Source organism: Pseudophryne corroboree, chromosome 7 (genome assembly GCF_028390025.1).
Source record: "Pseudophryne corroboree isolate aPseCor3 chromosome 7, aPseCor3.hap2, whole genome shotgun sequence".
NCBI lineage: Eukaryota > Metazoa > Chordata > Amphibia > Anura > Myobatrachidae > Pseudophryne > Pseudophryne corroboree.
This window is the reverse complement of record NC_086450.1, coordinates 114,556,739-114,582,840: the sequence shown is the minus strand read 5'-3', so window position 1 is coordinate 114,582,840 and position 26,102 is coordinate 114,556,739. Positions and strand designations below refer to the sequence as shown.

The window sequence follows — 26,102 nt, the reverse complement described above, 5'->3', positions numbered from 1 at the left end:
GCTGCTAGTTTTCATGTGTGCATTAATTATCTTTATAAACATGCAGTTATCCGAAGACATCATATTAATACTTTTGATTCCAATGACCCAGACAGCCCACTGCAAAGGCTCAAAATATGAATACAAATATGAGAATATGTTAGGCAACACCAGCACTATGTGAGTGAGACCACTAGAGCTGGTGAGAGGGTCTTCTGCCAATAACAGCCACTCGCTGTTCCCTTAGTGTAAGACACGCACATCGGTACTGAGGGGGCCGCCTGGTCTTAAACCTCTAGCAGTAGGGGCTCACACAATAGGCTGGAGACCACATGATAATAATCCTGGAGTTTTGCAGCAGGATGACTGGCAAGGCAAGGGTTAACAGCAGACAGGCTTGGTTAGGTAATGTAGACAGATTTGACTAAGCTGACTGAAGCATACCTCCCAACATGACCCTCTCCAGGAGGGACAGAATGCTTTGCTCCTGGACTTTCCTCTTAATGTACGATTGCCATCACCTGTGCTGAAACACCTTTCTCATCCATTAACCTGTTCAACACAGGTGTCAGCAATCATAAATTAAGAGAAAAGTCCAGAAGCAGAGCATTCTGTCCCTCCTGTAGAGGGTCATGTTGGGAGATATGCTGAAGACTGCCGGACTGGATAATCACTGGATACACTGCAAGGCAGGAGTTAACTGTAAAAACAATCTGGAGGTAAGTGTGTACTGGGATCACAGCAAGGTAATAATAGAAGCAATCAGGAGCAGGGTGTGTACTGAACTCAGGCTGAAAGCTGACAAAATGGCAAACAACTGCAGGGATTTGCTGTATAAATTGTGACTAGACCACTGCCTGAAAAAACACAGTACAACAGAGAGATTAAACTGTGACTTCAGAACAGTTCCGGATGTATTGGAAACATGTAGCTGTAGATTTATTGTTGAAGGCACGGCTGAAGTGGATGTACTCTGCTGGATGAACACAGAACCAGAGCTGGCAGTATATATTCACAGAGACTTGGCAGGAGCCTGGACATGGATCAGGATCAGACATGAGAGTAACTGGAGGGCCACATCAAGACAATGACATAGATCAGGTATAGACACCAGATGGCAGGTACAGGGCAGGATCCAACAGGGCACGGGGGCAGGACTGGCAGGGACAGCACACAGAGGACTGAGGCAGGATACAGGAATGCAGGTACACAAAGGCAGGGCACCAGGACTCTGGTACAAACAGACAGGCTGGGAAATGTACAGGGACAAGCGCACTAGGTGCAGAAACTAGGGAATATCACCAGCAACAGGAACTAGCTAGGATCCCTAATAAAAGGGAGAGAAACCAATCACAGGAGTCATCAGGCTGGCGTCAGGTAACAAGGCATTCCAAACAGATGTGCTGCTGCACATAGCAGGCAGCATTCTAGTGGCTATGAGACAGCCAGAATACAGAATGAGTCGCAGCGATGGCTCATTACAGAATATTTGCAGCACCATGCATCCACCCATTTATAAAGGTAACTGGAATGTAATGGTCATTTCTCCAGATCTTTGTAACACATTCTTAGACAATTAATTATATATGCATGACTACAGTATGATTGTGGTCCCATTACTAGGTGTCAGTGCCTAAAATGATCTGTGTCTAACATACGTCGTGCCTGCCAGCCCACTGTTCAGTTTGAGATATTATTCATTGGGCAAATTGTACGTGGTCCTACTACTAACCAGTCTGGTGGGAGCAGAACATTATTAAAATAATGTAGGTTGTCTGGACCTCATGCGCAGGTGAAAATATCCACAGCTTGACCTCTTCTGTGCAAATGATTCAGTAGGTAAGACATAATTAAAAGTCCAAGTGGTGTATTGACCTGATCTCAGTGTTAGATGTAGTCTGCCCAGATGTAAACAATTGTAATCATGGCAATGGTTTGGTTACTCAGCGATTTCTAATATGATTTCTAATATATGAGGCCAACAAGTTGAAGGGAAAAGTGACCAATATGCACATATTAACTTACTACAGTACATACTATGGGCTGCTTTGTAATGCCACCATACAATGTGTTGTAAACACATATAAACATACATGTAAGGCTGTTTGTAATATATGTGCTGATGCTCAACCCCAGGGATCCACAGCGCTGTGCGTCTCTGCACCCGGGACGTAGTATTCAGCTTCACTTCTCATTCTAGCCTGCCCCCAGACTCCCATTGGCTAGTTCATAGGAGTCTGGGTCGGGCTTACAAAGGACAGATAATCTGAGTGCTGTGTCCCGGGTACAGCGGTGGCTCAGTGACACACAGCACTGTAATATACCGGACCTGCTAACACATATAAACATACATGTAATGTTGTGTGTAATATATGTGCTGGCTTCTGAGACAGGCATCCAGCACATATATTACATACAACATTACATGTATGTTTATGTTTATATGTGTTAGCTGGTCCCCCATGCAAGGTGTAGTTTGTTCTACAGCCCACAGGCAGCAGCCACCACTGCATACCTCTAACAGACATTAAAAAACTAAGTATTTAAAATAAAAAAAATAAAAAACTTAATTTTAATTAATAACATTTTAATTACTTTTTCATTGACAACTGATTGTTTCAAGTTTTGCATAGTAAGTAGCCTAAAAGTAATACTTCTTCTTCTAGAAACAGGTGGCAGAAAATATATGCAATTGAGCGAATACACATATATATTCCAAGTAGCTACATAAAGGTATTTTTCTGAATAGCAATTTTTATAAACATCTGTACAGTCTTATTTAAAAAATGAGATGTTAAATGAGGTCTCTGTACATATTAGTGTTTTTTGTCCTGTTTTAAAAATTTCTAAATTGACTATAGTTACTTCTACTATACCCAAACGTTTTTACATAGACAACAATAATCTTCCTTTTAAAAATTTACAAATATACACAATATTTATAATATTATTTTCTGACAGTATCAGTGCAAAGATATACATATAGTACATTGTGATAATTGTTCATAAAAATATGAATTGGCATTTCTCAAAAAAAAAAAAAAAAAGGCAAAACATCTGACCTATTGTCTAAAAACGATATATTTTATAACGAGCTGAAAGTTCTTGGCCAATATAAAAATATGTGCAAGAAAGTGTATGATATTTAAGTATTCCTAGTTATTAGAATCAGTTATACATCTGAATCTTCTTTGACGAGATTGGCAGTGTCTATAAAGGTGTCCTCCCTTGGGGAGAAGGATGTCTGTTGTGGCTCCTTTTTCTGTGATGGCTTGGCGGGTGGAGGCGGTGCGAAAGGAGACGGGTCTTCTTCAGCCTTGTGTTGTTCTTCTTCCATCTGTAATAATTGAAAACTTTTCACATTAATCACTTGGACTTGGTAAAGAGGTAGAAATGTCAATGGGCCTAATTTAGACCTGATCGCTCGCTAGGGTTTTTTTGCACTGCTGCAAGCAGATAGTCTCCGCCCATAGGGGAGTGTATTTTAGCTTTGCAAGTGTGCGATCGCATGTGCAGCCAAGCAGTACACAAAAGTTTTGTGCAGTTTCTGAGTAGCCCAGGACTTACTCAGCCATTGCGATCACTTCAGCCTGTCCGGGATCGGAATTGACGTCAGACACCCGCCCAGCAAACGCTTGGACAATGGACACACCTGCGTTTTTCCTACCACTACCAGAAAACAAATGCCCTCTTCCTGTCAATCTCCTTGCGATCGCCTGTGCAAATGGATTCTTCATACAATCCATCGCCCAGCAGCGATCCGCTTTGTAGCCATACGACGCACCTGCGCATTGCGGTGCATACGCATGCGCAGTTCTGATCTGATCGCAGCGCAGCAAAAAATCCTAGCGTGCGATCAGGTCTGAATGACCCTCAATCTCTGTAAATAAGCTGAATATCATAGCAAGCGCAGTACCAAAGCTACCATGATGAACTACTGTAAATAGAAATTATCAAAATCTGTCCCAACATTTTCCAGCATGCACGTAAGTATGGTACGGACATGACTGCTATTCGCCAGTAAGCGTATGGAGCACATTTCTATGTACCCATGAAAGCCTCAACACTGCACAGCCTGATCTCAAATTTATTCATCCATGTGGGTGCATGTTGTGAATTGACCATATAATTTGGTGCTCAAGAAAAAGGATGATTGTTTGCGGAATTAAATTCGTTGACATTAAAAATATATATATATAATGAGCTGTAAAATATATTGTATTCTGCATACATGTGTACACTGCATAAAAATATACACCATAGCTGTTCATCCTGTTTAGGGTCTGTATTTCCAATTTCATCTGCTTTATATTGCTTATAATTTAATGTTTAACATACAGTATTTTTGGAAGGTCGACACGGACCGAATGCGATGTTCAGAATATCATCATGGATGGGATGTTAACATGACAAATGTTGACATTATATAATGTTATCACTGACATAATGTTGACATTGCCAGAATGTTGACATTATTAATGTTCACAGTCGGCATTTCCATAATGCGGTCTATGGAATTCTCAAGTAGCCCTTACTACAGCCTTACCCTAACCATAATTGCAGCCTTACTCTAACCCTAACTGCAGCCTAACCCACAGGCAAATCCAAGGGGGGCTTTCCAGTTGCCCAGAAACCCTCTTCCTCACAGCCTGTCCAGCGGCCACTACATGCAGTATAAAGGGCGGAATGGAGCTGCTGCACATGCCCAGCAGATTTTCTTCCTAGTCTGCTGTGTGTGTGTCTGTGGATCTGAGTGGTCAGAGTGAATCTGGTAAGTGGCTTACCGTGACCATTGGCCATGCATATGTCTGATATAGTGCTGTATTACATAAGCTGTACTTTGGGGCAGACTAAGGGCCTAACAGACCTGATCGCAGCAACAAAATTGTTCTCTAATGGGCAAAACCATGGGGGTCATTCCGAGTTGATCGCTAACTGCCGTTGTTCGCAGCGCATCGATCAGGCTAAAAATCGGCTGTTCTGCGTATGGGCCGCAGTGCGCACGCGCGAAGTACTTTCACACAAAACTATGTAGTTTTACACAAGGTCGAGCGACTCTTTTCAGTCGCTTGGCTGATCGGTGAGTGATTGACAAGAAAGGGGCGTTTCCGGGAGGTAACTGACCGTTTTTCGGGAGTGTGCTAAAAAAGACAGGCGTGTCAGAAGATAACGCAGGCGTGCCTCGGGAAACGGGGGAGTGGCTGGCCGAACGCAGGGCGTGTATGTGACGTCATAACAGGAACTAAATAGTCTGCAGTGATCGCAAGGTAGGAGTAGGTTTGCAGCTACTCAGAAACTGCAGGAAAAATTTTTCGAGCAGTTCTGCTAACCTTTCGTTTGCACTTCTGCTATGCTAAGATACACTCCCAGAGGGCGGCGGCTTAGCGTTTGCACTGCTGCTAAAAGCAGCTAGCAAGCGATCAACTCGGAATGAGGGCCCGTGTGCAGTGCAAGGGGGGGCGATATAACATGTGGTGTGTTCAAACTGAAATGTAAATTGCAGTGTAAAAATAAAGCAGCCAGTTTACCCTACACAGAGACAATATAACCCACCCAAATCTAACTCTCTCTGCACATGTTATATCTGCCCCTCCTGCAGTGCAACATGGTTTTGCCCATTAGAGAACAATTTTGCTGCTGCAATCAGATCTGAATTAGGCCCTATAGCTTGTTACATGCTAATTAGGCATCCTTCATGGGCAACGACAATCACTCTAAAATCAAACATTTGCAAACCTCCCTCTAGAAATTCTGCATTTGCCTCTGTAACCTAACTGCAGCCTAACCTTAACACTAACTGCAGCCTAACCTTAACACTAACTGCAGTCTAACCTTAACACTAACTGCAGTCTAACCTTAACACTAACTGCAGTCTAACCTTAACACTAACTGCAGCGCAACCATAGTGGCAGCCTACCTCTAACTTCAGTCTAACCATAACCAAAGCCTAACTCCGACATACTGTAACTGCAGCATTTACCTAATTGCAGCCTAATCCCAATCCTAACGGCAGTATATCCCTAATACTGCCGTGTAACCATAACAGCAGCTTACTGCTAACTACAGCCTAACACTAACCAAAGCATAACCCTGGCTCTAACTGCAGCATATCCCTAATTGCAGCCTAACCATAACAGCAGCCTTAGGGGGAAATGTACTAAGCATTGATAAAAGTGGAGACGTGAGCCAGTGGAGAAGTTGCCCATGGCAACAAATCAGCTGCTCTGTATACTTTTATAGTATGCAAATTATAAATGTTACGTCAACGCTGATTGGTTGCCATGGGCAACTTCTCCACTGGCTCACTTCTCCACTTTTATCACTGCTTAGTACATGTCCCCCATAGTCTAACTGCAGCCTAATCCTAACTGTAGCCAAACCCTAACCGCAGCCTAACTCTAACTGCAGCCTAACCATTACCCTAACTACAGTATAGCTGCCCTATCTGCAGTCTAACCATAACCATAACTGCAGCCTAAAACTAACTCTAAAATTGCCAACATTCACAATGTCGCCATTATGGCAATGTATACTTTCTATCTTTGTCAACACTGTGAATGGTGACATTCTGAATTCAGACACTGTTGACATTCAACAAGAAGGTAAATACAACCCTGAATATTTCCTTTTAATGAGTTTACATTTACACAGGTCTGATACAAACTGCAGCAAGCTTCTATTGGACTGTAGGATAATGATTTCTACAGTCATTACACATCCGCTAACAGGAATCAAAGACAGTGCACAAGGTATGTTAGCTAACAACCAAAACTTCTGTCTGGTATATTAAAGTGGATTAGATGTCAGCTGCAGTGGCATCCCTTAATGGCCTATGGGGGTATATCCAATTAGGTTCAATGAAACAACAAAACGGGAGTTTTTCGCGATTTTTCGCCAATATTTTTTTTACGGGGTATCCAATTATATCTCCCCTAAAAAATAATGTTTCCCTGCTAAATACAGAGGTTCAATGAAACCTGTGTGTTTTCTCCACTGCAAACCTGAAAAGCCTGCACTAATCAGGGATTTTGTTTTGCCTGCCTGCCCGCAGTGACCCCATAGTCAGTGAGTCAGTGCCCCACGCCCGCCACAGCAGCAGCAACTGGGGATGGCAGGGAGGTGCCGAGTAGCTGGCACTCAGCCCCGTGACCCACATCTACCCCTCTTCCCCTGCCCAGAAGCCCCAGCCTGGCAGGGGCCATGTGACGGGTGAGCGGGAGCCGGAGCTGTCAGGAGTCGATGCCCGGTGAAAGCATGTGACACAATCTCCGCTAAACCGCGGCTCAAGCCAGCTTATCAGGTCTAATAGGATAGCCCCGGGCGATATTATTACCCATGTTAATGTACTGCAGGTAATTGGATATCCCCCTATGTGGCATAACAGCTCACGGCAATATAGTGCAATTAAAGGTGAGAAACCCAGTCAGTTTAATACAGCTCTGAAAAAATTACAGTATATCTCTGTATTTAAGATCAACTGTAGTCAGGGCCGGTGCTAGGGTGTTACCCCTTATAGTCACCAGGTAGAGCCCCTTATACACGTTATGCCAGGTAGAGCCCCTTTTGCACATTATGCCAGGTAGCCCCTTATACACATTGCGCCGGGTAGCCCCTTATACACATTACACCAGGTAGAGCTCCTCTATAAGGTCACAGGACAGAACACCTCATCCTCAAGTACAGTATTAGAGTGTACAGGGCTCAGTGACAAAGGACAGGTCAACTACAAACACACCACCACTCACCCCAATTATCAGAGTCTGCAAGAAGTCAGTGGCTTCCTCTTGTGGGTGTTCAGTGGGGCAGACAGTGGACAGGCATGGGGTTGATGCCATGGGCTGGGTGAAGGGGCAGACATGACCTCTTGCTCCAACAGGTCCCGGAGGGTGGGTGTCAGGGCTTTGGATAGCTGGGATATGAAGGTGCAGTGGCGCCGATCAGGAACTCTTTGGTGGCAGAGCGAAGGACGCGCTGCTTCTCCTCGGCCGCGGGTGTAAGCTCCGGCAAGGGGATGCTATACTCCGGAGGGTGGAGAGCAGAGGGGTTCCAATGGCTGCGGGTCCATGCTGCCAGCGTTGCTGCTGCCTGATAACCGCTAAAGAGGGGTGGTGTGCTAACTGCCGCGGGTCCGCGCTGCCGGCGCCGCTGCTGCCAAAGTGTGACAGGTGCTGGCAGCAGTAAGCATCAGCAAGAGCAAGGTTGCAGAGCGGGCAGATCGCCTCTCCAACCCGGCGCCTCCCTGCATTGCAATGCAGACCTTGCTGAGCGGGTAGCGCCGGGCCTGACTGTAGTTACCCATTCTGTATCATTTCCATATATTTTGATTCACCCCAGCAATGGCAATGAAGCGGTTACTCACCTCTGCATAGATGGGATTCTCAAAGTTTGTGCTTTGTTTAATCTTCCTCTTAAAGAAATTCCACTTTGATTCCTGCTGTGAAACATCAAGATGAATGCAGTGTCAGTAAGCATTGGCTCAGTCTGAGTCTGGGAATACAATGTTCTATATTCCTGCTACATAAATGATTTTCACAATTAGATATTACCCCTTTAGTCCTTTGGTGTCTTTATTTAACACATTTATTTAGTATCATTTAGTGTCATTTGGAAAATGTACAGTTTCCACAAAGAATATTAAAAACATTTATTTTTTATTTTTAAAAAAACATACCACTCAATGTTTATGCTTTTTCTTTAGAATATCATTCAAGAGAGTAAAGTGGCACTTTCAAAGCATATTACCAGTAAACCTGAAAAGTTAAAGTGCTTCAAATACTGTACGCTAACATGAAAATATCAAATCTTTACTGAATATACTGAATATACTGAATATACTGAATATAAAATGGCCTATTTATTACTAAGAGACCCTTGGAAGCTATAAATTATTGTATTGGTAGAGAATCAAACACATATCGCCATGGGCACCAAGAATGGAGGGAGAAGCAGTGAGGTGGAAGCCAGAATAAAAGGAAGATCCATATCATTCCATGTTATAGATTGCAGTGGAGTAAAATGAAGGGGACCTCCTCAGCCTCTGGCCACCGCACAGCTGGTTAGCTATCTGGCCATCTGGAAGATGATGAGGGGAAAGCCCTGCAATTGTCCAAGTGGCTGTGACGATGTGACCATGTTATTTACTGCTAAACCGTATGTGCACGGTATTAAATACAGATCTGGTATCCATAGCTGAGTGAAATGTATAATTATTGTTATTGGCAAACTGTGTTTTGATAACCTGATGGAAAGCAGACAGGTGATAAAAATAAACCCCACGTTCTATTTATGTTCATTTTATCCAAGGGTGGATTGGAATGGAAAACCTGCCCAGGAAATTTATGGAAGAAGCCGTAATGGGGCAGGTTCTGTCGAGGGGGTGGGGTTTGTTGAGGTGGGCGGGGTCTTTTCTCATAGGGCCTGAATCTGAGTTGGACACAGTTGTGGCCTTCCTTGTATTTTTGGCTGCAGTTGTGTCTGCACTTTATGCTAATGCCACTACAATGCCCTTCCCTGTTGTACATCTGTCCATTTTCAGTGTCTACAGATCATGCTTTAGCGCTACTATCAGTCACATCATGAAACTTTCACCAGCCCTATGCTAGGTACAGATCATCCGTCTGAGGGGGTAATTCAGATCTGATCGCTAGGCAGCGATTTTTGCTGTCCTGCAGCGATCAGATCTGAAAAAAGAGACAAAAAGTAATAAAGAAGAGACAGCTGCTAGCCAGGGACAAAGAAGAACTAGCATTAGTGGAAAGGAGTGTGTTAGAACTGGCGCTTAAACCTAACCCCCAACGCATCCACACCCTTGCCTCCCAGCTATACTTACCTTCGGGTTTGCGTCTGTTGGGATTTTGGCATCGGGATACTAACCTGTTCTGGATTTCGGCGTCCGTGTTCTGACTGTTGTAGGGATTCCGGCGTCGGTATTTTGACTGACGGGATCCCAACAGCCTTGAACCTATACCATTTGAAAGTGAGTACCCTACAAGTATATTAGTCTAGGACATCTGGAATCCTTAAGTAGGCTCCGCAGTGGCAGTTGAGCCATACTCATCTGCCCTGGGTATAACGGCCCAGTACGGTAAGAGCTCAGTTACTGTTTTTCTTGGTAAGTCTCCCCAGTTTGGGCATTGCAAGGTTAATCTGAAAGGCTTGGGCTTTCACTGATTGGAAAGTATTCTTTTTGGAAACAAAGCAGATATGGGGATAACATAATAGGCAATGTAAAGACAAGGGAAGCATTCGCTGGCAGAGTAATCACTGGCGGTGATTTGGTGAAGCATAAATAAACACTTTTGCAGTTGAACACTCCTGGAAAAAGCAATACGACCCTTTGCACTTTGATGGAATAAACGTAATGAAGCTTTTCTAGCAACTACACTTTTCTTGTGACAAATTTTAATTTGAATGATTTGTAGCAAGAACAAACCTGAACTGTTTCTGTGCTTGCTGAAGACTGGGTAGCATCAACTGCATACAAGGGGTTTTCAAAATCATCTGATTTTTGTCCTTTGCTGGATTCGGTCACCTGAAAATAGAGAAAAGTTGGGTTCAACACTAACATATCCCAGGCCTGATCTTTTATAGAGAAAATGAAACCATAGCAATAGAATAATACTGGCTTTGTTGAAGCAAGGTAATTCCTTCATCTTAATAATGCATTTGTGCACCTGTCCCCTACACACTGTGAGGCGGCCACTGTGTAAGCTGAACCAATATTTATGATAATATAGCTTATGACTATAAACCAGTAATATGACTGAGACATAACAGCCTAAGGGGTATTTTATTATATCACACATTTTAAGGTGTCTTCAAAGTGATAACTACTAAATTTGCAAAGCAAAAATTGATAGTTTTGCTAGGATTCAGCAATAATCTCCTGTTGAGACTCAGGCTTCAATAAGAGCCTGTCCCGGGAGAAAGATGGAAGCAGAGTGATATCTTATGATCACTTTGGGGGTCATTCCGAATTGATCGCTAGCTGCCGTTGTTCGCAGCGCAGCGATCAGGCTAAAAATCGGCATTTCTGCGCATGCGCATGGCGCGCAGTGCGCACGCGCGACGTACTTTCACAAAAGCCGATGCAGTTTCACACAAGATCTAGCGACGCTTTTCAGTCGCACTACTGATCGGCGAGTGATTGACAGGAAGTGGGTGTTTCTGGGTGGTAACTGACCGTTTTCCGGGAGTGTGCTGAAAAACGCAGGCGTGTCAGATACAAACGCAGGCGTGCCTGGGGAAACGGGGGAGCGGCTTGCCGAACGCAGGGCGTGTTTGTGACGTCAAAACAGGAACTAAACAATCTGAAGTGATCGCAAGCTAGGAGTAAGTCTGGAGCTACTCTGAAACTTCACAATCTTTTTTTGTAGCAATGCAGCAATCCTTTCGTTCGCACTTCTGCTAAGCTAAGATACACTACCAGAGGGCGGCGGCCTAGCGTTTGCACTGCTGCTAAAAGCAGCTAGCGAGCGAACAACTTGGAATGAGGGCCTTTGTTTCTAGGCCTTGACCTGGTACATGTACTGCGAGCATCAGACTGTGCGTGTGTCAGTGGGGGCAGACAGAGAAAATGTGGAAAGAAGCCGATAGCCTACTATGGGCTTATGCCGTCTGCAGAACACGAACAAGCTCCGGAATATGGCAGCCCCCATAGAAACCTATCTATTACAATCCTAAACAGGGGACTGCAACAGATAACACCCTGGGGATGCTTGAAATTTGCAGATATCTCCCAAAAACTGATGTTTTCAGGGAATAATATGCAAATTTCTTTAGCTAAATACAGTAAGCTCATTGATGTCTACCGTATGCTGCAATGCTTATAAGCATAAAGAGATAAGGGGGGTCATTCCGAGTTGTTCGCTCGCAAGCGGATTTTAGCAGATTTGCTCATGCTAAGCCGCCGCCTACTGGGAGTGAATCTTAGCATCTTAAAATTGCGAACGATGTATTCGCAATATTGCGATTACACACCTCGTAGCAGTTTCTGAGTAGCTTCAGACTTACTCGGCATCTGCGATCATTTCAGTGCTTGTCGTTCCTGGTTTGACGTCACAAACACACCCAGCGTTCGCCCAGACACTCCCCCGTTTCTCCGGCCACTCCTGCGTTTTTTCTAGGAAACGGTAGCGTTTTTTCCCACACGCCCATAAAACGGCCTGTTTCCGCCCAGTAACACCCATTTCCTGTCAATCACATTACGATCGCCAGAACGATGAAAAAGCCGTGAGTAAAAATCCTAACTGCATAGCAAATTTACTTGGCGCAGTCGCAGTGCGGACATTGCGCATGCGCATTAAGCAGAAAATCGCTGCGATGCGAAAATTTTTACCGAGAAAAACAACTCGGAATGACCCCCAAGGTTCATACATTAAAGCATTCTTCTCTTCCCCTGACACGCTCCCCTGAAATAATAGTTATACAATGTCAGTTTAGCTGATTCTCTTTTGTTGAGTTGGGCCGTAAAGTTATACAACAGTTAAAATAAGATTTTACTCACCGGTAAATCTATTTCTCGTAGTCCGTAGTGGATGCTGGGAACTCCGAAAGGACCATGGGGAATAGCGGGCTCCGAAGGAGGCTGGGCACTCTAGAAAGATTTATGACCACCTGGTGTGCACTGGCTCCTCCCACTATGACCCTCCTCCAAGCCTCAGTTAGGACACTGTGCCCGGACGAGCTGACATAATAAGGAAGGATTTTGAATCCCGGGTAAGACTCATACCAGCCACACCAATCACACCGTACAACTCGTGATACTATATCCAGTTTAACAGTATGAAAACAACTGAGCCTCTCAACAGATGGCTCAACAATAACCCTTTAGTTAGCAATAACTATTTACCAGTATTGCAGACAATCCGCACTTGGGATGGGCGCCCAGCATCCACTACGGACTACGAGAAATAGATTTACCGGTGAGTAAAATCTTATTTTCTCTAACGTCCTAGTGGATGCTGGGAACTCCGAAAGGACCATGGGGATTATACCAAAGCTCCCAAACGGGCGGGAGAGTGCGGATGACTCTGCAGCACCGAATGAGAGAACTCAAGGTCCTCCTCAGCCAGGGTATCAAATTTGTAGAATTTTGCAAACGTGTTTGCCCCTGACCAAGTAACAGCTCGGCAAAGTTGTAAAGCCGAGACCTCTCGGGCAGCCGCCCAAGATGAGCCCACCTTCCCTGTGGAATGGGCTTTCACTGATTTAGGATGCGGCAGTCCAGCCGCAGAATGCGCCTGCTGAATCGTGTCACAGATCCAGCGAGCAATAGTCTGCTTAGAAGCAGGAGCACCCAGTCTGTTGGGTGCATACAGGATAAATAGCGAGTCAATTTTCTTGACTCTAGCCGTCCTGGAAACATAATTTTTCAAGGCCCTGACTACGTCCAGTAACTTGGAATCCTCCAAGTCCCTAGTAGCCGCAGGCACCACAATAGGTTGGTTCAAGTGAAAAACTGATACCACCTTAGGGAGAAACTGGGGACGAGTCCTCAATTCTGCCCTCTCCATATGGAAAATCAGATAAGGACTTTTATATGACAAAGCCGCCAATTCTGATACACGCCTGGCCGAAGCCAAGGTCAATAACATGACCACTTTCCGCGTGAGATATTTTAGATCCACGGTTTTTAGTGGTTCAAACCAATGTGATTTTAAGAAACTCAACACCACGTTGAGATCCCAAGGTGCCACTGGAGGCACAACCGGGGGCTGAATATGCAGCACTCCTTTTACAATGTCTGAACTTCAGGTACTGAAGTTAATTCTTTCTGGAAGAAAATCGACAGAGCCGAGATCTGTATCTTAATGGAGCCTAATTTTAGGCCCATAGACACTCCTGCTTGTAGGAAATGCAGAAATCGACCTAGTTGAAATTCCTCTGTTGGGGCCTTTTGTGGCCTCACACCAAGCAACATATTTCCGCCATATGCGGTGATAATGTTTTGCAGTTACATCTTTCCTGGCTTGAATCAGCGTAGGAATGACTTCCTCCGGAATGCCCTTTTCCTTTAGGATCCGGCGTTCAACCGCCATGCCATCAAAACGTAGCCGCGGTAAGTCTTGGAACAGACAGGGCCCCTGCTGCAGCAGGTCCTGTCTGAGCGGCAGAGGCCATGGGTCCTCTGATATAATTTCTTGAAGTTCTGGGTACCAGGCTCTTCTTGGCCAATCCGGAACCACGAGTATCGTTCTTACTCCTCGCCTTCTTATTATTCTCAGTACCTTTGGTATGAGAGGCAGAGGGGGGAACACATAAACCGACTGGTACACCCACGGTGTTACCAGAGCGTCCACAGCTATCGCCTGAAGGTCCCTTGACCTGGCGCAATATCTTTTATAGCTTTTTGTTGAGGCGGGACGCCTTCATGTCCACCTGTGGCCTTTCCCAATGGTGTACAATCCTTTGGAAGACTTCTGGATGAAGTCCCCACTCTCTCGGGTGGAAGTCGTGTCTGCTGAGAAGATCTGCTTCCCAGTTGTCCACTCCGAGAATGAACACTGCTGACAGTGCTAACACATGATTTTCCGCCCATCGGAGAATCCTTGTGGCTTCTGCCATCGCCATCCTGCTTCTTGTGCCGCCCTGTTGGTTTACATGGGCGACTGCCGTGATGTTGTCTGATTGGATCAGGACCGGCCTTTTGAAGCAGAGGCCTTGCCTGACTCAGGGCATTGTAAATGGCCCTCAGTTCCAAAATATTTATGTAGGGAAGTCACCTGACTTGACCAAAGTCCCTGGAAGCTTCTTCCCTGTGTGACTGCCCCCCAGCCTCAAAGGCTGGCATCCATGGTCACTAGGACCTAGTCCTGTATGTCGAACCTGCGGCCCTCTTGAAGATGGGCACTCTGCAGCCACTACAGTAGAGATACCCTGGTCCTTGGAGACAGGGTTATCAGCCGATGCATCTGAAGATGTGATCTGGACCACCTGTCCAACAGGTCCCCCTGAAAAGTTCTTGCATGGAACCTGCCGAATGGGATTGCTTCGTAGGAAGCTATCATTTTTCCCAGGACTCGCGTGCAATGATGCACCGATAACTGTTTTGGCTTCAGGAGGTCTCTGACTAGAGATGACAGCTCCATGGCTTTCTCCTCCGGGAGAAACACTTATTTCTGGTCTGTGTCCAGAACCATCCCCAGGAACAGTAGACGTGTCGTAGGAAACAGCTGTGTCTTTGGACTGTTTAGAATCCAACCGTGCTGTTGTAGCACTTTCCAAAATAGTGCTACCCCGACTAGCAACTGCTCCTTGGACCTCGCCCTTATAAGGAGATTGTCCAAGTACGGGATCATTAAAAACTCCCCTTTTTCGAAGGAGTATCATCATTCCGGCCATTACCTTGGTAACACCCTCGGTGCCATGTACAGTCCAAACGGCAGAGTCTGGACTTGGTAATGGTAATCCTGTACCACAATCTGAGGTACTCCTGGCGAGGCTAGTAAATGGGGACATGCAGGTAAGCATCCTTGATGTCCCGGGATACCATGTAATCCCCCTCGTCCAGGCTTGCAATAACCGCCCTGGGCGATTCCATCTTGAACTTGAATTTTTTTATGTATGTGTTCAAGGATTTTAAATATAAAAAAGGGTCACACCGAACCATGCGGTTTCGGTACCCCAAACCGTGTGGAATAGTAACCCCGTCCTTGTTGAAGTAGGGGCACCTTAAGTATTATTAATTGCCTCTAGCACAGCCTCCCTGCTTGAGGGAGTTGTCGGCAAGGCATATTTGAGGAAACGGCGGGGGGAAGACATCTCGAATTCCAGCTTGTACCCTTGAAATACTACTTGAATGAAACAGGGATCCACCTGTGAGCGAACCCACTGATCGCTGAAATTTTTGAGACGGCCCCCCACCGTACCTGGCTACACCTGTGGAGCCCCCGCGTCATGCTGGGAACAGGCTGACTGGTGCAGCTTTTTCCCTCTTCCCTTGTCTCTGTACAGAAAGGAAGCGCCTTTGACCCGCTTGCTTTTCTGAAGCCGAAAGGACTGTACCTGATAATACAGTGCTTTCTTAGTCTGTGAGGAAAACTGAGGTAAAAATATTTCTTCCCAGCTGTTGCTGCGGATACGAGGTCCCAGAGACCATCCCCAAATAATTCCTCACTCTTATAAGGCAGAATCTCTATGCGCCTTTTAAAGTCAGCATCACCTGTCCAGTGACAGGTCTCTAATACCCTCCTGACAGAATGGACATTACATTCATTTTGGATGCCAGCCGGCAAAATATCCCTCTGTGCATCCCTCATATATAAGACGACGTCTTTAATATGTTCTCATGTTAGCAAACTAGTATGTTTGACAGGGTCACCGACCACGCTGCAGCAGCACGCTCTGCAGGTTTCAGTCTAGTACCTGAGTGTGTAAAACAGACTTCAGGATAGCCTCCTGCTTTTTATCAACAGGTACCTTCAAAGTGGCCGTTCCTAAAACGGCAGTGCCACCTATTTTGACAACCGTGTGAGCGCCTTATCCACCCTAGGGGATATCTCCCAGCGTAACTTATCCTCTGGCGGGAAAAGGTACGCCATCAGTAACTTTTTTTAAATTACCAGTTTCTTATCAGGGGGAACCCACGCTTCTCACACACTTCATTCATTCATCTGATGGGGGAACAAAACACTGCCTGCTTTTTCTCCCCAAACATAAAAACCCATTTTTAGAGGTTAATGTCAGAAATGTGTAACACATTTTTTATTGCCGGGATCAAGTCACGGAAGTTCCTAGTGGATTGTGTATATGTCTCAACCTTGACGACACTGGAGTCAGACTCCGTGTCGACATCTGTGTCTGCCATCTGAATGAGCGGGCGTTTTTGAGCCCCTGATGGCCTTTGAGACGCCTGGGCAGGCGCGGGCTGAGAAGCCGGCTGTCCCACAGCTGTTACGTCATCCACCCTTTTATGTAAGGAGTTGACACTGTCGGTTAATACCTTTCACCTAACCATCCACTCTAGTGTCGGCCCCACAGGGGGCGACATCACATTTATCGGCATCTGCTCCGTCACTATATAAGCCTCCTCCTCAAACATGTCGACACAGCTGTACCGACACACCGCACACACACAGGGAATGCTCTGACTGAGGACAGGACCCCACAAAGCCCTTTGGGGAGACAGAGTATGCCAGCACACACCAGAGCGCTATATAATGTGGGGATTAACACTATAACTGAGTGAATTTTCCCCAATAGCTGCTTGTATATACATTATTGCGCCTAAATTTAGTGCCCCCCCTCTCTTTTTAACCCTTTGAGCCTGAAAACTACAGGGGAGAGCCTGGGGAGCTTTCTTCCAGCTGCACTGTGAAGAGAAAATGGCGCCAGTGTGTCTGAGGGAGATAGCTCCGCCCCTTTTCCGCGGCCTATTCTCCCGCTTTTTTCTGGATTCTGGCAGGGGTATTTACCACATATATAGCCTCTGGGGCTATATATTGTAGTATTTTTGCCAGCCAAGGTGTTTTTATTGCTGCTCAGGGCGCCCCCCCCAAGCGCCCTGCACCCTCAGTGACCGGAGTGTGAAGTGTGCATGAGGAGCAATGGCGCACAGCTGCAGTGCTGTGCGCTACCTTGGTGAAGACTGATGTCTTCTGCCGCCGATTTTCCGGACCTCTTCTTGCTTCTGGCTCTGTAAGGGGGACGGCGGCGCGGCTCCGGGACCGAACACCAAGGACTGGGCCTGCGGTCGATCCCTCTGGAGCTAATGGTGTCCAGTGGCCTAAGAAGCCCAATCCGGCTGCAAGCAGGCGAGTTCGCTTCTTCTCCCCTTAGTCCCTCGCTGCAGTGAGCCTGTTGCCAGCAGGTCTCACTGAAAATAAAAAACCTAATTCTATACTTTCTTTCTAGAGGCTCAGGAGAGCCCCTAGTGTGCATCCAACCTCGGCCGGGCACAAGATCTAACTGAGGCTTGGAGGAGGGTCATAGTGGGAGGAGCCAGTGCACACCAGGTGGTCATAAATCTTTCTAGAGTGCCCAGCCTCCTTCGGAGCCCGCTATTCCCCATGGTCCTTTCGGAGTTCCCAGCATCCACTAGGACGTTAGAGAAATAGCATTTATGATGTGCGTTTTACTAGGGTTATAATGCATGTAAAACACAAGTAAATGTATTTTAGTCTAGAAACCATTGGTTTTAGTGTCTCCACACCTACTGTCGTTGTTACTAGCATTTGTTACTGTTGCAGCAGTGTTGCGGTTGCTGTTGGTAAATGCATTGTGAAGGCCAAGAGTGTGCTCTAATCAGATTCTGCAACCTAGCAGACAATGCACGTCATGCATATGCGGCAGCACAATGCCAGTGGGTGTGGCCTTACAAAGAATTCAAAGTGCATTCTTTATTTGCACTGTATACTTGAAAACACAGCACAGGAAAATAACATGCATTAGCTAACTGTAATCAGGTCTCTTACATCTGGGGGCTGACTGATATTCACAATGCTGACATCAGTTTCCCTGGAGCTTGAATACATTGGATTCTCATACACCATTGGCTCTTTTCCAGCATCCAGAGTGAAGGTCTCTTTCTGGAAAATAATAATGAAAACAATGTCTTCTATAACTGCGGAAATAGCATGACAAAAAAGCCTAAATTACATGGATTTCTGCTAACATGGCATTAATATAAACTAATTATTATTATTTATTACCAGTTATATATATATAGCGCACACATATTCCGCAGCGCTTTACAGAGAATATTTTCCCCATTTACAGTCCCTGCCCCACTGGAGCTTACAATCTATGGCCCTCATTCCGAGTTGATTGCTAGCTGTATCGGTCGCAGCACGGCGGTTAGGTGAAAAAGCGGCATTTCTGTGCATGCGTATGGTGCGCAGTGAGCACGCGCGACGTACTTTCACACAAAACTATGCAGTTTCACACAAGGTCTAGCGACGCTTTTCAGTAGCACTGCTGATCGGTGAGTGATTGACAGGAAGTGGGTGTTTCTGGGCGGAAACTGAACGTTTTCGGGGAGTGTGTGTAAAAACGCAGGCGTGCCCGATAAAAACGCAGGAGTGGCTGGAGAAACGGGGGAGTGGCTGGCCAAACGCAGGGCGTGTTTGTGACGTCAAATCAGGAACTAAACAGTCTGAAGTGATCGCTAGCTAGGAGTAAGTTTCGAGCTGCTCAGAAACTGCACAATCTTTTTTTGTAGCACTTCTGCGATCCTTTCAGTCGCACTTCTGCTAAGCTAAGAAACACTCCCAGAGGGCGGCGGCCTAGTGTTTGCACTGCTGCTAAAAGCAGCTAACGAGCGATCAACTCGGAATGAGGGCCTATATTCCCTATCACATGTACACACAAACATTCACGCTAGGGTTAATTTTGTTGTGATCCAATTAACTTACCAGTATATTTTTGGATTGTGGGAGGAAACCAGAGTGCCTGGAGGAAACCCACCCAAGTACGGGGAGAATATACAAACTCCACACAGTTAGAGACATGGTGGAAATTGAACCCATGACCTTAGTGCTGTGAGGCAGTAATGCTAACCATTACACCATCCGTACTGCCCAATTATACTAATGCGTATTATCAGGACTCGGTTTGTAACATTTTATATCAAACATATAGTATCCAGTTTATTACCTTGCATATACTGTATTGAGAAGAGAGAATTCTATAATAATGATTCTCAATATTTCTTAAAACACATGATTCAAATGTGCTGTGAACTACCATTGTATTATATAATGTACTATTTGTCATTAATCCAGAGTTTGAGGATTTCTATTTGACAATTATATTGCTCTGCTGGGAAAAGGCTTCTTGAGCTTCGGTCTTCATTAACATGGCTGTGTGGTGGTAGGAAAGTCAATAGTACAAAGGTCTATTTTCTATAATTTTATAATTTTTTGAGTTAGGGTACACATTGTTGAGTAGAACCTGACCAAATCTAAAGTCCACCCATAGCTTATGCACAGGTGGTCAGTTATGAAGCACAAAAGAGTTGATGATGGATGACTCAAACTATGAATAGCCCAGTTATTTAACCAGTGGTGTTTCATACAGCTTACTAGCCGGTGAGTGTATACTGCAAACTGGTAGTGGTTCAGGGATGCTGAAAAAGCTTCATAGCAGGTGATAGCCAGGTCTCTCATAGGAGCTGAGCAGGAGACTTCTGTATCCTACCATGTCATGCCACACAGGAGAGACAAGATGGCCCCTGCACATGTTCAGTAGAGAACTCTGTAGCCATCTTGGGATAGGGTATGAAGCTTCCCTGGAGGACTAGAAGACTGAGTCTGCACAGTAGAATACTCCTCTCTGCAGAACATAAGCAGATATGAACCCACTGTTCGCCTTGATTTGCGCTGGTGTTCTCCTGGCAATCACGTCCGCTTCAAGGGTCTCCAAGTAGGCTGCTTTGTCTTGCAAACCCCCTTTGATCATTTTTAATTCAGATAAGGTCAAAAACCTTCCTTTCTAACTAAGGTAGTGTCTGCATTCCATCTTAATCTGAACATCGTTCTTCCAGCTTTTTCCTCCAGACTCTTCTTCTCCAGACTCGTCACCTCTGGCTTTGCTGGGTGTGGTCCGTACCACACCCAGCCGACAGAGAGTCTTTTGGAGCTAAGCGATGCTCCAAAGAGGGTTGGTCAGCCTCGAGTCTAAGAGGACCACTGCTCGTTGGGTCACATCGGCCATTCAGCAGGCTTTAGTGTCTTTATATTTTCCCGTTCCTGCCCCACTGCAAGCTCATTTGACTTGCGCTGTTTGGGGCTTCTTGGGCAGTTCGCTGTGGTGCCTCAGTGGAACAGATGAATAGGGCTGCGGCCTGGTCCTCTGTGCACACATTTACAAAATGTTACAGTTTCCATACCTTCAGTACGGAGGATGTCCGTTTTGGATGGGAAGATTTGCGTGCTTCTAGTGTTCTAGTGTCTAACCTCCATAAGCCCATACTCTAACCCAGAGGTAATGAATAATGCAGTGTCCCCCAGATGAATGAAAGGGGAATTTTAAGGACTTTCCTTGTTGTTCTCTGGGGTGCACAACTATTCTCACTGTACGAAAAGGTTTGGATATTTGCAGTTTTCAGCTAAGGCTTTTTCTAACAGTTTTTATGGTACCTGTTTTGCGCCTCCATGTTTCACTTTGTTGGAGATTCTAAGCAATGCACTAAACAGCTTCACTCACATTGCCATTTGCAATAAAGACAATCCCAATGTTTGCACATGATTATGATACATCATGCCTGAGGCTATATTATTATTAATACATTGTTTGCATGTAGGGTAATACTACATGATTTTCCTGCTTCACACATATACTGTACTGTCCAGCACTACTCTGAATTTTACAGTTAGATTAGGCTGTAACCCCCTCACAACAGGTTGGGCTTAGTACATCTCCTATTTTACAGGAGTACAGTTTGTACCCAGTAGCAGGACTTGCTCTTACATCTAAAATCAGCCCCTTTAAAAGTATTCATATAATAAGTGTTATATGCTGAACATTGTACATGGCCTGATACTGATTTGGAATGAAAGCAAAAAAGAGAAAGCAAGTAACTGTGGAAAACCATGTTGCACTGCAGGTGGGGCAGATGTAACATGTGCAGAGATTTAGGGGGTCATTCCGAGTTGTTCGCTCTGTAAATTTCTTCGCATCGCAGCGATTTTCCGCTTAATGCGCATGCGCAATGTTCGCACTGCGACTGCGCCAAGTAAATTTGCTATGCAGTTAGGAATATTACTCATGGCTTTTTCATCGTTCTGGTGATCGTAATGTGATTGACAGGAAGTGGGTGTTTCTGGGCGGAAACAGGCCGTTTTATGGGCGTGTGAAAAAACGCTACCGTTTCTGGGAAAAACGCGGGAGTGGCTGGAGAAACGGAGGAGTGTCTGGGCGAACGCTGGGTGTGTTTTAGTGATGAGCGGATTCGGTTTTACTCGGTTTTACTCGGTTCTCAAAACCGAATTTTATTGGCTATCCAAAACACGTGACATCAGTGAGCCAATAAGATTCGGTTTTGAGAACCGAGTAAAACCGAGTAAAACCGAATCCGCTCATCAATAGAGTGTTTGTGACGTCAAACCAGGAACGACAAGCACTGAACTGATCGCACTGGCAGAGTAAGTCTCGAGCTACTCAGAAACTGCACAGAGATGTCTTATCGCAATATTGCGAATCTTTCGTTCGCAATTTTAAGATGCTAAGATTCACTCCCAGTAGGCGGCGGCTTAGCGTGTGCAATGCTGCTAAAAGCAGCTTGCGAGCGAACAACTCGGAATGACCCCCTTAGATCTGGGTGGGGTGTGTCCAAACTGAAATCTAAATTGCAGTGTAAAGCTGGGTACACATGGAAAGACCGAAAGATAAAATCGTTCACTTTCAGCTCCCTGCTCCTGACTCAACAATCTAGAGCAGTGTTTTTCAACCATTGTGTCGTGGCACACTAGTGTGCCCTGAGCAGTCTACAGGTGTGCCACCATGGAAGCACAGCCAGGCTCGTCAGTGTTTTGCCGCTACTGAGGCCCTGGAACGATCAATACTGGTGGGTTTAGTGGTTGCAGAGCTAGTTCCAATTTTGGGCCCGGGCAGTGTTGGGCTCTTCTGGCTTTCTCAGATGTGGCTCAGGCGTTACCTATGGAGAAGCTGCGACATGACATCCTAGGACACGCAACTGCACCATGCATCACCATTATATTTGAATGTGCCTGGCAATATTTAAATCTTGTTCAGTATGCCGCGAGTTGTAAAATGTTGAAAATCTCTGATCTAGAGTGTACACATGGAAAGATCTAGCCAAATCTTTCAGTCTTTCAAAGATCTTTCCTAGATGGTTTCTGGCTCAAAATGTAAATATTTTCTTAGTGGCTAGATGACATCATCTAGTCAAAATCATTCATCGTTCTTACACACTGTGTAAACAGTGAACGATCATGAACGAGCTAGCCAAAATTGACCTTGCTGCACAGTCTATCAATGATTTTGTCGTTTACCCACGGGAGCGCACCTAGTGAACGAGCTAGCCTCTACACACGGAACGATATTATCGTTCAACGACCTATCTAGCCAAAATAGTTGGCTAGATCGTCCCATGTGTACCCAGCTTTAAAGTCAAGCTGTCTAACATTTGTGGGCTACATGCAAATGGACAGCGTTTACCCTGCACAGAAAAAATATAAATGTATTTGACCCCTTGCATGGCAACATGGTTTGTTCCAGATACAAAGGGGGAGATTCAAATGTTTGAAAATCAGTTGGGAGTCTTTTTTTTCCCTATCTAATAGACAGGAAATAACAGACACCCAACCAATTTTTCAAACATTTGAATCTCCCCCAAAGTGTCCCGCGGGTGGGGGAGCAGACACTGTGAAATGGATGCTTTGCATGCAAAACGGTGGAGAATGGATGGCGGGTGCATGTGCCTCATCCACAGAAACTCTCGGCTCCAGAAGAGGCTGGGGGCTGTTCAGCAGCTCTGGAAGTTCTGGGCATAGCCCCAGCATGATGAAAATGGGGGAAACTGGGGGCCTGGATCTCCTGCTCAGCATTGCTGTTTTCGGGGGATATCTGCAAATTTTAAGCATTACAAGAATGTATCTAGGGGGCCCACAGCAGATATTGGAGATTTTCCCATTTCCACAGCCCCATTAGTTTCTATGGGATCTGCTAAATTGCAAGATTTACCAAGTTCCAGAATGTTTGACCCGGTAGTTAACGCCATCTTCCCATGCAAGTTTTTTGAGAGACAGATCCTCCAGATCTCTCCTCATCAGCCCCTGATGGCTGCTCATGCACAATAGGCCTGTCAGCTCCAAATCCAGAAGCAAATTGGTAGCGGTAGCTACTGCATCATTATGTTTCTAATCCATCACCAGGTCAAGGCTTGCTCGCAAGCTCTGTCCTGGCGCCCAAAGAATGATAATTGTTAGCGGTAATTTACATTACCAAAATGGGAATATGGGTGATATTACCACTTCTCAACTGCATTAAAAGTGTAAAATGTGATAAGTATACCCCAAAGCCTTAGACAGGTGGTAACTGGTCCCAGCAGGATTACTAACGATGGGCCTAATTCATGTTTGTACACACATGCTATAGCAAGTGCGATTTTCTAGGCTACGGAATTGCTAATGTTAGCAACTGAAGCAGCCGCATTGAAATGAAAAGAGCCCCCCCCCCCCCCCCCCCCCGGAGCTATCGCCAACTCATTAACAACTGATTACACATTCACTGCCAATACACAAGAACGAGGAACATCGACTAAGGGTAGACCTATGGCTACACAGACTGGCCGCGGCAGTGGTGATGCGACCATGTTTCTCTCTGTACATGATCGCAGATGAAGGCAGATACACTCCCCAAAAACAATGACACGTAACGATCACTTCCTGTCAATCACTCTGCGATTAAATCTTCCATGAGAGTGCGTGCCAAGGTACCCTGGCGCATGCACAGTGCGATCGCGGCACATGCACAGTCTACTGATAATTGCTCCGTTGTGAAAACATCAGCATTGCATACAAACATAAAGGAGAACCAATAATAGCCAGATCATTGTTTTAAACATTAAGATGATCATAATGATGACATAGTTCCCATTTAAACTTAGGTGACCCTGGTAAAGGGTCAGCAAGATGATTTTTTGTTTCTCCATTTATAAATCAAACATAGAACTATTGAGAGTCATTCTTAAACAAAAATATTCCCAATACTAATTAATTTGCAATCTTCTTGGCAGCCTAATACCCCTTTCACGCTAAACTTATAACCCGGGTCCAGTTTTGGTGTGAAAGGGTCTATACGGGTTGTGATACCCGAGAATGTGACCCTGGTAACTATCATGGTTGAAGGGCTGGATTAAGTCTTTGGGGGGCCCGGGGTACTTAAGACAGGGGTCCTAAGAGCTAAAATTAAAATAATAATACATATATATAATTATATATATATATATATATATATATATATATATATATATAGTGCACACATATACACACACACACACGAGGTGTGTGTGTGTATATGTACGTGTATATATATATTTATTTTTTTCCAATATATATATATATATACATAAATATATTAACACACACACACACACACACACACACACACACACACACACACACACATATATATATATACACACACACATATACTGTATGTGTATATATACACACATATACAGTGTGTGTGTGTGTATTTATATAAAACCCAGAGGCTTATGTTCACATTTAAATAATATAAATAAAAAGTTCAACACAGCCTGTCTCTTACTTTTCCGCTGCTGCTGGTAAGGATAGGCTGTGTCATACATTAAAGCAGGGCAGCGAGATTTGCATGCACGTTCCTCCTCTGAGCACAACACAGTCAGACAACCTCCACAGCACAGACGCCATGCCAGGGATCCCGCCTCCCTCTTCCCTGCAGCCTCTATGACAGCCAGTCACTGACTGCAGGCTGCAGATGCACTTACAATTGGTCAGTTCACCCGTCGCTTGACAGGCCAGTCCTGATCTGCGGCGCTGGGAGTGGCTGCTGTGAGGCAGTCAGGGAGGTGAGAAGTGCCGCAGACCGGATCGGTAATAGACATCCGATCTGTGGTGGGGGACGGGGGGCCTTTTATAAAGAGGGGCCCGAGGGTGCTTACCCCTGGTATCCCCCCTTTAATCCGTCTCTGCATGGTTGAATCCGGCCCCGCCCCGGGTAGCCTACGGTAAGAATGGTGTGACCTGGGTCATCCATCCTGGATTACCCTAAATCATACAGAGCTCATCTCCAGTTGCCGGTAGAGGGAAGACCTGGCGATAACCCTAGTCTAGCCTGCGGCGTGACCAGAGTTTCAAGCCACAGTGACAAGGATTGAAACCATGGGGCCGATTCAGACCTGATCGCTAGGCTGCGTTTTCTCATGGCCTGCGATCAGCAGGCGCGACGGACGCGTGAGGAGACTGACAGGAAGAGGGCGTTTCTGGGTGGCAATTGACTGTTTTCAAGGAGTGTTTGGAAAAACGCAGCCATGTCCAAGCGTTTGCAGGGCAGGTGTCTGATGTCAAATCCGGTCCCGGACAGGCTTAGTGATCGCAGCGGCTGAGTAAGTCCTGGGCTGCGCAGAGACTGTACAAAATCAGTTTGTGCAGCTCTGCTACACATGCGATCGCACACTT

At 45.5% G+C, this 26,102-nt stretch overlaps 1 protein-coding gene across 1 annotated transcript in view; it reads right to left on the bottom strand.

The window, feature by feature from the left end:
* Positions 1–2,549: 2,549 nt before the first annotated feature.
* Positions 2,550–26,102, bottom strand: part of LRP2 (LDL receptor related protein 2) — a 449,269-nt gene continuing 425,716 nt past the window's right edge. The window contains exons 79-82 of the mRNA XM_063932587.1: positions 18,393–18,506; positions 10,412–10,510; positions 8,339–8,413; positions 2,550–3,316 (exon numbers count right to left, since the gene is read on the bottom strand). Of these exons, the coding sequence (XP_063788657.1) occupies positions 3,152–3,316; positions 8,339–8,413; positions 10,412–10,510; positions 18,393–18,506 (453 nt within the window). The 3' untranslated portion in view covers positions 2,550–3,151. The remainder of the gene's footprint in view (positions 3,317–8,338; positions 8,414–10,411; positions 10,511–18,392; positions 18,507–26,102) is intronic.